This window comes from Hyperoodon ampullatus (assembly GCF_949752795.1).
Source record: "Hyperoodon ampullatus genome assembly, chromosome: 6".
Classification (NCBI taxonomy): Eukaryota; Metazoa; Chordata; class Mammalia; order Artiodactyla; family Ziphiidae; genus Hyperoodon; species Hyperoodon ampullatus.
The window spans coordinates 35320202-35334013 of NC_136919.1; the positions used below are offsets into that span (position 1 = coordinate 35320202).

General features: G+C 45.4%; 1 protein-coding gene across 2 annotated transcripts in view; it reads left to right on the forward strand.

The window, feature by feature from the left end:
- Positions 1-13230, forward strand: part of PALM2AKAP2 (PALM2 and AKAP2 fusion) — a gene marked incomplete at both ends in the record, with an annotated part of 349406 nt that extends 336176 nt beyond the window's left edge. Inside the window, 3 exons of one of the 2 annotated variants that reach the window (XM_079707064.1) lie at positions 2331-2509; positions 7949-7987; positions 13132-13230. In XM_079707064.1, the coding sequence (XP_079563190.1) occupies positions 2331-2509; positions 7949-7987; positions 13132-13230 (317 nt within the window). The remainder of the gene's footprint in view (positions 1-2330; positions 2510-7948; positions 7988-13131) is intronic. The other variant, XM_079707065.1, reaches the window with a different exon arrangement.
- Between the last annotated feature and the right edge of the window lie 582 nt (positions 13231-13812).

Consider the following 13812-nt stretch of genomic DNA (forward strand, 5'->3'; position numbering starts at 1 on the left):
AGCAGCCTGGCTCTAGAACTGCATGCTCACCACTGTGCTGTATTGTTTCTCAAAGCTTCATTTTAAAAGTCAATCAGGGGCTTCCCTAGTGGCACAGTGGTTAAGAATCCACCTGCCAATGCAGGGGACACAGGTTCGAGCCCTGGTCTGGGAAGATCCCACATGCCGCGGAGCAACTCAGCCCGTGCGCCACAACTACTGAGCCTGTGCTCTAGAGCCCCTGCTCTGCAACGAGAAGCCACCGCATTGAGAAGCCCAGGCACACCTCAACGAAGAGTTAGCCCCTGCTCACCGCAACTAGAGAAAGCCCATGTGTAGCAATGAAGATCCAATGCAACCAATAAATAAGTAAATAAATAAAAGTTAAAAATAAAATAAAAGTCAATCAGAATTTTTAGAGATACATACTACGTATTCAGGGGTAATATTGCCTGAGGTCTGAGATTGCTTTAAATATTTTAGTACAGGAGGGTGGGAGGAAGGCAGGCAGGCTGGATAGATGGAACAAGGGTGGTAAAATCTTGATAAATGTTTAATATAGTTGATGGGTCCATAGGTGTCATGATAGCATTCCCTAATTTCTATAATAAAAAATAGAAACCGTTTCTAGAGAATTTGAAGATTGAAGACCTTAAAATATTTGTAACCTTACTGTTAATATCAAATGACTTTTTATCAATGATCTGGGTAATTGAGGTCAAAGCAATGAGTTTCACTAAGTTAACTCATGTAATGGTGGGTCTACAGATGGAGTGTCTGTGTATTAAAAACCACTTCCCCACCTAACTGCCAAATGTGCTGGCCATATACTTTTTTTTTTAATCAATAAAGGTTGATCTTCTTGCCAAATGTATTTGATAGAATAGCAAAATGTTTGAGTTAGAATGGACTTCCAAGACAACTTCTCCCCAAATTCTCATTTTCTAGCTAGGGAAGTTGAAACTTGGAGAACTTAAGTGATCAGCTCAAGATTAAAGGGGGAACATTACATGATTGTCTACAGCCAACCTCATGGCTGGTTCATGGAAGAGCAGAAATTAAAACTCGGGCTTCCTGAACTCCGGGGGGCTTCCCAACTCTCATCAAAGGACCTATGCCCAGTAAAGTCCTATAGCCACCCACACAGAGACATGGACTCCAGGCTTCACTTGTGATTCCAGCTCCGTCAGGCAGTCTGGGGGGGAGTGAGGCAAAGAAAGATGAGCTGCCTTCATCTTGGGTCTGGAGGAGGTCAAATGGGTCTTTAACCTCCCCTAGTGGTTTCTGAACTTTTGTGCTTGAAATATCCATTTATTTTGTGTGTTTTCTCCACATTCCTTGTTCGCAGACCCTAGCTGTGTCTCCCACAAGGGGCATGGTTGGAAAAATCATGACTGTTGCACATGAAGGTACTTCTCAGAGGTGCGTTCAGGGCTCTGGCAATATAACCCACTCCTTCATGGGCCAGAAGGCATTTCCCAAGAGGGTGGGATGCAGGCGGTCTTAGTGACAGTGCCTGGCGTCACCAGACCACCATGACTGGGGACCCAGTCTTCTCATTCTGAGAATACCTGCATGGCATCTCAAAACTAAAACCTCACCTTTCCCAAGTCTGACACACCCCTTTTCTACAACATTGAAGCTGCTGTTGTTGGCATTCATTCCTTAAGATCCAGGTTCTCAAACCTAAATGCTTTCAGGACCGTGGCAGGTAAGGTAAAGAATGAAGCTGGCCAGTGTAAGACTGGAGTGACCTGGGAAGAACAGCTTAGTTCTCATTCAGAGGTTTTACAACATGTGTCGTCCATACAAAAAACCTGGGCTGGTCATCTGACCATTGGTGACCTCTGATAGAGAAGAAAGAGGGAAGGAAACCAGGAGACCTGGATACCATCGCCAGCTCCTGGTGGCCCAGCACAGCCTTCCCTTTGTCAAGCCTAAAGTTTTCCTTATCTGTAAGAAATGGGTCTTTAAGGTTCAAAGGCACCGCCACCTCTGACAGTCTGATTGTATGATCTGTGATAGAATACTTGTCCCCAAAACAGCTGGAGCCAGCATCTGTCTGTCTATCCTTTTGTCTGTCTGTCTGGCATATATCTGCAAAGTGCCTGAGAGCCCTCTTTGGTCTGACTGACTTTAAAACCGGTTTCCTTGAGGTCTTTGTTGGATGGGTTTGTGAAATTAATCCTTAAGCACATTGATCCCTGCAATAAAATGACCTGCACTTAACCATCATTCTGGTACCACTCGGTATGTCAGAGGTTGCTTTTTTGCCAGTGTTCTTCTCTTCTTTTCGAAAGCAGTCGTGACCAGACAAGCTTAGAAAGGGTGTTCTCTTCGTGTTGTTTCAGGGAAAATAGAGAAAGTCCAACCTCCTCCATCCCCCACACCTGAAGGTCCCAGCTTGCAGCCTGACTTAGCCCCCGAAGAGGCTGCCGGATCACAGCGGCCCAAGAATCTGATGCAGACCCTCATGGAAGACTATGAGACACACAAATCTAAAAGGCGCGAGAGAATGGATGATAGTAGTGTAAGTTTCTCCTCCTTTCCTCTTTCCCGTGTCCGAGGGTGAATTTCAGTACGGTGTATGGTACTCCGGTTCAGGCATGGATGTGTGTGCGGTTGTCTGGCCAGCACTGTGGTTCCAGCACCAATTTTCAAATGTGTGGTTTAACATGCCTACAGCTGGGTTGGGGGTTTTGCCTTGTTCTCAGAAACCTTGATCATGCAAAGAGTGGGTCTTTTTGCTGCCAAGTTCTAGTTTGAGTCTACTGGTACGGCTAGTGCGTGAGGTGTGGGGTGTGTGTGTAGAAAGACACCGTGCAGGGGCAATGCGGGAGGAAGGACACAAGCTCCCTGAAATCACCCGCAGGCACCGGGGAGCTGATCTCAGCCATCGCTCGCCTGTTCTGTAGAGATGTTATTTCTCTAGAGAACTATGACGATGCTATTCTCTCAGTGTCTGCTCTGGGCGATCCCTGTAAATGGTACACAGTGCTCGGAAGACAGTATGTTTTGGGCTGTTACCAAGCCAGTGGGTACAGTCTGGCAGGAGAGAGCCATTTAAAATGACAGTTAAAAACCGCATAGTTACCCTCAACCCCGAGACCTTTGCACGTGACATTCCCACCAACCACAAAGGAAGTCATCTGCTCTGTGGTTTCTTTCTCCGGTAAGTGGCCTAAGAACCAGTGCTGCCCACAGCCTGCACAGCCAGGAGCCTGGGGATCAGCCTCAGGGGTCCGTGCCAACCTCGTTGGAATCCGTTAGCATTTATTGAGGTAACTCCCTCCTCCCCCCAAATAGCTTGGTTTGGTTGAGGATACTCCCCAGTTGACCCAGGACTGTCCTGGTTTATGCCTGTTGTCCTGGAGTAATTATTAATAGCATCTCCTTTTCCTCTTAAAAGTGCCCCAGTTTGGATGCTAAATTATTTGGTCACCTTAAACTTGGAACGCGCTGGGGCTCACAGCAGGAATTCCATGCTGATTCACTGCCTCTCATATCCAAGTTGGCTGAATTAAAGGTTTTCTGGAGTTGAAGCCAGATACCAAACACTTAGTGGTAAAGAAAGCAAGCAAACACGCCTATGGCAGCTGAATGACCCACTTGGTGTGTCTCAGCCTCCTCTCACTTGGGTTTGAAGCCTAAATTGCTTGGAATACTGGCCCAGCTCCTCTGTTGGGCTGGAATATTTCTGGGCTGTGCCCTGTATTGTACAGTGGGATGGGCCTGGCCCTTGATGGCTGCTGCTGAGGTTTCAACTGCTGGGGCTCCTTCTCTGAGCCTGTAGGACCTTTTCTGTCCACGAAGTCACTTTATCTGGCTCTTCTTTTCAGCCCTTTTTAGGTATTTTCTGGAGTCTGTGACCACCTTGAAGCTTAGGGCTATAAGGGGCTTTTCTTCAATGGTTCCACACCATACATCAGCAGCTTTGGTGGAAGTTAGCCGGGAGGTGTAGATGGGGAAGAACCAATGGACCACTTTGCCTGTGACCCAGCTGAGTGATTTGGAAGCACACTCTCTGTGTCTCTTGTGCATGCCTTTTGTGTTGAAGTGCAGGTGTTAGGGGAAAACACCATACCCAGAAGTGAAGTTACTCATTTCATAGGCAGAGGCTGACACACTGACACTCAGGCAGCCACCTGGCGAACGTCAACCAGGTTGGATTTCCCCTTTTCATGAAGGAAGCTGCTTAGAATCAGCCTTTTAACATACTGATTGCCCTTCACTTACACAGTGAAGCGATAGCCTCCTGTCTCTATTTTTCTCAAGTAAATTAACATTTCGGGTAAGAAAGAAACCTGCTAACTAATCAAGCTGTTAATATCCCCAGATCTCAAATTCAAGGCCAAGTGTTTTGCACTGTTGTTGAGATTACAAGAGAACCAAGTCTGTTGCTGTTGAAAATTCTTAGGAACAGAAAAAAAAATCTGTCCAACCCACTATATCCTCTTTTAAGAGACCCAAATCTGGAAAAAACAACCCCCCCCCAAAAAAAAACATACTTCAATTGTTTCTAAAGCAAATATATGCTCATCAGTGAGACTTCATTTCAGAGCCGCCTGTTAACCTGTCTTAGTTCTTTTGATTCAGGGGAGTGTGTCGTCATCCATCACTGGAGAATATGTTGAAGTTCTTCTCTTTTCCTAGTTGATCTGTGGCCCCTTCTTTAATGGTCTCTCATACCGGAAGGATAGTCCTAGGGGGCAGCTGGATGGCTTGAAGCTTGAGTTGTGTAACTGGCTTCCCTGCTCCAGAGGCTGGTAGTTCTGTTCTCCTGGCTTCATCCACATACACTGTCCTCAGGGCAAGTTGTGGCATTCTTAGATCCTCCACCCTGTATGCACCTCACTTGGCTCACCTGGGTCCAGTGTCACCCGGCACTTCCACCTGCCAATTTTCCTTCCAAAAAGTCAGTTGGCAGCATTTAGGAGTCCCTCACGCATGATCAGGACCTAACCACGTGTTCACCCACAGGAAGCAGCAAGCTGTTTCCGAATTGAATGAGAAGCATTCTTATTTGCTGTACTTCCCAAGGAGAAGGTAGACTTAAAAACAGAGTGGGGTAATTGGAATGTATGCATAGTGATGCGCTGGGTCCAATGATATCAGTGAGCGTGAAGGAGAGAAAGAGAAAGAGAGGGAAGGCAAATGAAGCTGTGCCCGCAGTTTCCATGAGTAGCTTTCACCAACCTATCTGGGGAAAAAAAACTCATCCTCACCATCAGAAGAGGTACAGCATCCCTCCGCCCCAGAGCAGCGATGGTGTCTGGAGTCCTGTCCCCAGTTCAGGACCCTTCCACTTTCCCACTTGATAAAATATCACCTGCAGGACAGGAAGGAGGCCTCTGGCTCATGGGATCCCTGCCAGGGGGTGGGGTGGGGACAACCGTGCAGTATTTCGTGTATCTTTTTCATGTTCTTAGCTGGCCTCTCCCCTGCAGGAAGCCCAGTGAGGGCTCAGAGAATGATGGAAGATGGAACATTAAGTCATGAATCTCTCTCTGGGAATATCTGCCCAGGAGTCACTATAGTAGTCATATGAAGTCACTGTGGATGTTTTGCTTCCTTTTGCAGTTGGTGACAAAGTCAATGACAAGGAACCAGAAAAAGCCCCTTTTCTGAAAAGGTTACCCCCAAACGGCCATCCTCGTTCCCAGCTCAGGCCTTGAGCAGGATAACCCTTGAGTAGCGACAGTCTTCATCCGCCAGGGCTGGCTTCCTTGTTCTGCAGGGTGTGGTCACTGATGAGTGTCTCCATGCTCAAGGCTGAGCCAGGCTCCACCTCTTAAGGGACCCCTTGGCTAACCTGGGGGTAGGAGGATTGCTAACCTGCACCCACATGCCTTACCCTGGGCTGTTTCCCAGCCTATACAGGGCCTTTGTGAGAATTAGCAAAAGGCACCCTTTTTCAAAACTCTGTGTGGATGCAGTCCTGCACCAGCTACACGGTTGGTGAGGGGAGTCGGGGGTCTGAGCTTCAACCCCATCCATCCCCCCAGGCTGGTGTTTTTGTGCAACACACCCGCTGCCCACCCAGATGCAACCGTCCTGCTCTTAGTGTAGGTTTCTTTTATCTGGAAATGTTATCTTAAGTGGAAATGTCCCCTTATCTGGACCTGATACCATCTCTGGTCAGTCATGGAACTCATAATGGCCTGATGAATCATAGTTTCCTGTAGGGTTTCTTGGTACCTTGCAAAGGAAGGATACTGAGGCAACACTTTTTCTGGCCGGTTTTCCCCCCAAACCTGACCTGAGCCTCAGAAGACAATGAGTTCTTGAGTCAGTGGTGCTCTTGAACTTATTTGGTAGATTTGCTTTCCCTTTCTCAGTTGAGGGGGTGCTGGGCTGAGTCCAGATTACAGCCTCCTGGACATTGAGCCCCATCCTTCCTCCTAGCACAGAATCTAGGTGGGATTTTCCTGTGTTCTCTTTCTTCCTCTTTTGTCCCCAGAATAGTTACTGAGAGGGCTTTCAGCCTTCCCTGCCTGTCTTGGAATAAAAGAAGGCCTCTTTGATTCCTGGGTTAAGTCCAAGCTGGGGGCTGGCAGTCACTGCTTTTCCAAGAATTCCTGGCACACACTTCCTTCTAGACCAGGACACCCTTTGGGAGTTCTAGCCAAACTCTCACTGGGTGGGTGGAGGAAGCCCGTCTGGCTCCAGTGCCCACCCCCGCCACCGCAGGCTGTATGGGAAGCTCAGCCAACATCAGTGACGCTTTGTGCCCCCAGCTCTCTCGGGTTCTCACACATGCCCTGGGAACGTGCAAAGGAGAGGAGCACCCCACATTTATCAGCCCCTGGTCATCAGTCTGATCATTACAGAGCTGTGGTTTTTTTTTTTTTTTTTTTTTGGTACCCGAGCCTCCCACTGTTGCGGCCTCTCCCGTTGCGGAGCACAGGCTCCGGACGCGCAGGCTCAGCGGCCATGGCTCACGGGCCCAGCCGCTCCGCGGCATGTGGGATCTTCCCAGACCGGGGCACGAACCCGTGTCCCCTGCATCGACAGGCAGACTCTCAACCACTGCACCACCAGGGAAGCCCCAGAGCTGTGATTTTTAACTGCAGTACTTAAGAAGCAGTCAGTGATCACAGACACACAATCCCTCCTATCCAGTCCAATGGGCTATTTGGCATGGTCGCCATGCCAGAAACCAGTCAGTGCGTCTAAAGTCGTGCAGTGTAAATGCAAGGTCATGACCACTATCCTGGAGGGGGCTGTCCAAAGTCAGTCCTTCTAACTCATTACCCACAGCCGGGACATGTTTTCTCTGAGCTTTTCTTGTAGTGACTTTTAGTTTCCTTTATAGGAACTAAAGGATCATTTTAGTTCCTACTTAATCACTCCACTTTCAGGAACTTATTTAGGTCCCGCAAGGTAGTGATGAGGGAGGCTGCTTGGTCTCCCTTGGCAGTGCCATCCTTAGATCAGCTTCGGAGAATCTGCCTCTGCAAACCTCGCATTCAAGCCATCCCCTGTCTGTGGTTAGGGTCTTCTTTTCATGGGACAACAGACTACAAGACTACTTTGGGGTTCAGAGACGCCTACGGGTAGGGGAAGGGCTGTTTGTCCACAGATGGCAATAGATTCTAACAAATCCAAAATGACCCTTAAGGATCTTGCTGGTGGACAGCTGGTTGCATACAACCCCGGGGGGAAAGAATCTTGTTAATTCAAAGCACAGAAGATGGAAGCAACAAATCTTGAATTAACAAAGTATGGCTTATCTGATATTTTTATGGAGGAATAATAGGGTATCTACTTGCTGCAAAAGATACAGACTTTTAAATAAACGAATATCAGATGAAGCAAGTCTTGGTGTGGGTGTGTCCTGGTCTCCTGATGTTACTTCCCCTCTTGTGTCCCCTCCCCCCTCACCGGTGTGGTGCCAGTTCCCAGCTGGGGGGTGTTTTGTGAGTGTGTCTCTGCCATGTACTAACCCTGGTTTTTCCCTCTCTGCCAGTACACCTCTAAGTTACTGTCTTGCAAGGTGACTTCCGAGGTACTTTTCCACTTGTTTGTCTTGGTCTTCTTGCATGCCTGACCCAGGTGCATGATGTCGTGGTTTGCCATTTCCTCATGGGTTTTTCTCCCTGCCTTTTCTGAATGGGGTGATTGCCTTGAAATGTTAGTGTCCATGCAACAGTGGTACACGCGGCTGTGCTTTGCTGTGCTGTGCTCTGGGTTGGAGAAGATTCTGTCCTGCTCATGGATCTGGAAGATGTTTGGACTAGAGGGTACGACCAATGGGCTATTTGGATTTTTGTTTGTTTGTTTCTCCAGGCGCTGATAGCAAATCTACTCTGGTCTGGTTAGAAAACCATGCAGCTCAAGAGGACTGAGCTGTTGGTTGGGATCAGTCATTTGTTTACCTTAACACAAACCCAGAGAGCTCCATGCCATCACTTTAGGATAACTTATTCCTACTGTGAACCAACGCAGTTCCCCCCCGCCCCCCATCTTTAAACCTGTATTTTTGGTTTGGAAGCTTCTTTAAGCATTGAATTTCCCCCAAGCCTCCTCCTTTCCCCTACAACTTCCCTTTACACAGATTTCACAAACCTGTGCTATGAAAAAGCACAATATTTTTTATTTTTTCCACATATATATTGACTTATTTATATGCTATGAGAAAGCATACTGGCTTTTATATTTTTTATTTCTAGAGCATTGTATTATTTTTATTTTAAAAGAATTATTGTAAATATACAGAATTGTAGAGAATCATTTATTCATTCACCAGGTTGACAATTTATTGAGATCCTACTACACATCAGGCACTTTCTGGGTTCTGAGAAGACAGCAGTCACCTGAACAATGTCCCTGATGCCATGGAGCTGGCATGCCAATGTGTCAAGGATGTGGCAAAGTAAAATAATAAAGCCCCCTAGCCAGCTTTGTGCATTCTTACCATTTCATAATATTTGCTTAATATTTTAAAAAGAAATTAATATTGCAAATACCGTTCAAGCCCTCTTGTTACTTCTCCCAGCTCCCATTTCTTTCCCTCTTGAGAGGGAATTTTTCTGGAGTTTGGTGTTGATTGTTTCCATGCATGTTTTTATCCTTGTACTACATATGTCTATGTACATAAATTATATCTAATGGTTTTGCATGTTTTAGAACTTTCTATAAATATATCATATTGTAGTATCCTGTACTCTTTATTCTGTCTGCATCATTTTTAGATGTGTCCATGTTGATACTTATGGCTCTAGTTCACTCATTATAATTGCCGTATATAGTATTCCATTGAATGAATACATATCTATTTATTCATTCTTCTAGTGATGGAAATGTAGGTTGTATCTTTTCTTTGCCATTACAAACAATGAGTCAATGAATGTTATTTTACACAGCTCTTTGTGTGACCTATGGAAGAAAGTCTCTAAATATATCTAGGGGTAAAAGTACTGGTTATAGGGCTTACACATCCTCACATTCACTACCTATTGCAAACTACTCTTCAAACTGGGTGTGCTAACCTGTAGCACAATATACATTTTACATCTCCATATTTAGCAAAATAATTATGGTTAACTGTAGACGTGAGCTGATGATTATCAGTAGTTTTGTTTCACAAAGTATAAAATGAATATTGAAAATATCATTACATGGACCTTCCTCAGTGTCTAATTGTGGTTCTCAGTGACGAAATGCTGGTTTAAGAATTAGACCCTAAGCCCACATCCCCTTGAAGTCAACGTAAGATTGATGCAAATCTGGTCACATACATCCAAGGAAGATAAGACTGGGCCCTGTCTGCCTTCAGGGGAAGATATGAGGGATAAAATATTAATATAAATGTTATTTAACATATCTGTCTTCTGTTTTATATCCCAGAATAAAATTATCTAGGTTGATTGCTGCTCAAACTGAAGTGATTCACTTGAATTCCCTAAGCACTGGAGAGGAAAATTAATACTAGAGGATTGTTCAAAGAGAATTGATTTTCTTTTTCTCCCACCAGACCTAAATCTGAATTAATTTATGAAAACGATAAAACCTTAAATTAGGTCTTTCTATTATTTTTATTTTATGTTTTTCTCTCTCCATTCCTATGGAGAGTATTTATTGCCCTTTCTGATGCTTCTTCCTCCATACTCCCCCCAGCCACTGAGCAGCTGTGGAACATGCTGGCCCAGAGCATCGTCTCTGCACCCAGAGTTCTGGGTTCAAATGTTAGCTCTTCCTCCTACTAACTGATGTTAGTCAGATTATTTTAAACCTCTCTGTGCTTCAGCTTATTCATATGTGAAATTCATAGTATGAATCCCATAGAACAGTAGCGAGGATTAAAACCCGTAGCTGGTTCATGATACCTGTGATGTAAGTGTTTACTATTACCAGAGCCCCAGAGGCAAGTGCTTTTTTTAACCCAGAAAGGAAAGGAATGGACTTTAGGAAATAAAGTTAATACGTAGAAATCTAGAACAAAAGTTCTAGATTTGCTAGAGCTTTATTCACACACACAGATACACACACACACTCACTCACACACACAGTACTCTGAATTAATTGTGGAATAAATGCTCATTCACATACCTCCCCCAAGGGCTTGGCTTTTTTTTTTTTTTTTTGCGGTACGCGGGCCTCTCACTGTTGCGGCCTCTCCCGTTGCGGAGCACAGGCTCCGGATGCACAGGCTCAGCAGCCATGGCTCACGGGCCCAGCCGCTCCGCGGCATGTGGGATCCTCCCAGACTGGGGCACGAACCCATGTCCCCGGCATCGGCAGGCGGACTCTCAACCACTGCACCACCAGGGAAGCCCAGGGCTTGGCTTTTTGAATCTTCAAAAGGTCAGTTGGAGGAGGGCAGAGACTGTTCTGTTCTGAACATGAAGCACTGTGCCCAACACTTGGTAGGAACCCAATAAATAGCTATAAGGTGGATGGATAGATGGATTGAAATGGGTTCCCAAAGAACAGAGTAAATTAATTTTTTTCAAGATGATTGAGAATTAAAATAGGGCCCAAATATAACACAAGGGACATCTGAAATTGATGGGGACTATTTTTTTCAGAACCTTAGATTTATTTTTAGCTCTTATGTAAACCTTTCAGTTTGTATGTACAGTCTGCAAGGCAAACATATGACTGTTTTACACAATGTAGAGCTCCTTGTCAAAACGTCTTATGTTTGAATACCACTTGATTGCTTATAAAGCCCTTTCACACGAAGAGAGAAATACGTAGTTATTGTTTAAGAATTTGCTATGCCCTGGAAACTTTGGTAAATTCTTTGCCTCATTTATTCCTCAGACCACCTCGGTACTATGGTTTTTATTATTCCCTTTTTACATATAAGGAAACTGAGGCACAGGGTAATAAACTTCCCCAAGGTCACGTAGTTACTAGGATTTAAACTTAGACCTGCCTGGACTTCAGAGGCTGCATTGCTTCCTGAGAGAGCCTGTGAAATAGGGCAGGTGTTGTGTCCGTTTTACAGATAAAGGAAGTTGAGACTCAAGATGCCATGAACGACAGCACATGTTCCAGGCACAGAGCTGGAAACAAAGCTCAGGACTTTCAGTTCCAGTTCCTCACTGCCTTCCAGTACCATGTTACCAGGCCTTGACCAGAAGATTCCACTGTTTAACTCTACCAGACTTGGAAACATGCTTTCCTCCTACTGACTTCTTATTCTTAGATGTTGACTAGGTGACCATGATATGTTTACACACCAACACTTTAGGGCATGGCTTACGTGCTTCCTGCTGAACATTCCTTCAGGAGACATGACTGAGTTGTGTCCTATACATCCGGTCAAAGCCGTCCCTGCTAGGAGGACTGGGGAAGCCTTACTGGAGGAAAGACACTGCAGCTCTGGGAAGTCCATGCATTTGTCAGAGGTGCAGAGAAGCAAGTTGAGATGCCCTGCTCCCTGCCCAGACCTTTAATCTGACCAGAATTTGCTTATGTCTGGGCTCCCATCACTGCCGGTAAACCTGCCTCTCCTTGCTTCTCTGGAGTTGCCAGCATCTCTGTCCCTTGCCAGAATGATTGTTCTCAGAATAAGCAAAGACTTCATCGCCTATTGGTTGGATAACCCAACTAGTGTTGGCTCTGCTAGACTTTAAATTCAGAAACTGCACATCCTAAGCTAATGCCACAGTCAGTTAACTGATTGGCATGCAGGGGCTTGCTTTTGGTGCAGTATCATGAAATTGAGCCATTTCTCCTGCCTTGGCAACCTAAATGTCATTCATCTGGATGTCATCTGGACCAAACTCAAGCTGGAGCAGACTGGCAAAGGATCCCCCCTGGGGTCCACAGACTCTTCTGGGGAGCCGGAGGGAGGGTGGCCTCACCCCGATGGTGGTGAGCCTGTTTGTCCTTGATGTTGTCACCTTTCTCTTCCTTTACTAGCACCTGTGGCCCTGAAGTTACATCAAAATGCTCAGATTCCATTTTTTAGTGGCCTGAGAAGCTCTTTTTCTTTTCACTTAATTCCTCTTTCAAGCGTAATTATACCAAAGTAGATTTTTGTGGTATAAATATGATCACAGCTTATGTAGGTCCACAAAGCTTCGTGGAATGAATTCACACTGGTTCAGTTGTTTGGAATTACTTTCCCATCTGCTTGTTCATGAAGAGACCAAGACTGTCCATAGCTGTGCTGTCCAGTATGGTAGTCACTATTTCCATGAGGCTATTGAAATTAAAATTAATTAAAATCAGATATATAGTTTCTCAGCCACACTAGCCATATTTCAAATGCTCAATAGCCATGTGTGACTCGTGGCTGCCATATTGAATAGCGCAGATACAGATCACTGCCATCAGACTGCGCTGATCTATAGCATGTAGCGATCCACTTCGTTATCTAAAAACTTGATGCAGAGTCAGGTCTAGTTCAATGAAACTTGCAGAACATTTCAGGAAAATTAAGTCTCTCTATACTGAAAACGATGTGTCAAATAGCAAGTGAACTTTGGCTCTGAGGTGAATGCTACCCAGAACCTGCCACCTTGCCACCTTTACTTTCAAATCTCTCCTACCTCCCAGCCGTACCAGGCGCTTTACCACTTTCCCCCTCATTAGATGCTGTTGAGAGAGGGAAAGGAGGAAGGAAACAGAGAAGTTGGTTTGTGTTCATAATGAACAATCGTGAACTCTGCGTAATTTTTTTCCCTCTCTCTTCAGGTCCTTGAGGCCACACGGGTTAATCGAAGAAAGAGTGCATTGGCCTTGCGCTGGGAGGCGGGGATCTATGCCAACCAAGAGGAAGAGGACAATGAATAATCAACATCCTTCCACCCAGGAAGCTTCTTTGGTGCTTGGGTTCCCAAGAAACCAAGAAATCAACACATCAAAGCATTTTAATAGAATATTTATTAAAGTGCAAACAAACTCAGCAATCCTTATGCAGACCAGAAGAAGTTGCAATGTACAATGATGAAACATCAAGTGAAAAAAGAAGTCCACCCATCAAACACGAACTCCCGGGAGTCAAAAGAGAAAGGGTTTTTTTTTTGTAACTCAAAGAATCCCCTGGGTTTGGACCACAGTTGATCCAAAAGGACAAATAAGTGACAAGCAAATTGACATGGTTGCTACAGGCAGAACCAAGATTAGCCTCTCTGGGTGATGAGGAAAACAATGGTAATGTGGCCATTTGGAGAAGCCACAGAGCTGGTGCCATCCACCCAGCAGAGGATATTTCCCTGTGCCTGCACCGGTTTCCACCCATCATAGCATCAGAGGTGTTGGACTAACCCCATTTACTCCATCAGCTATAAAATAATGCTTTTCTCTCTACTTGCCCAGAAGAGGCAACTATGGTTCCATGTCTCTTCCATTTAATTGTTTTGAATTGGGAGCAAT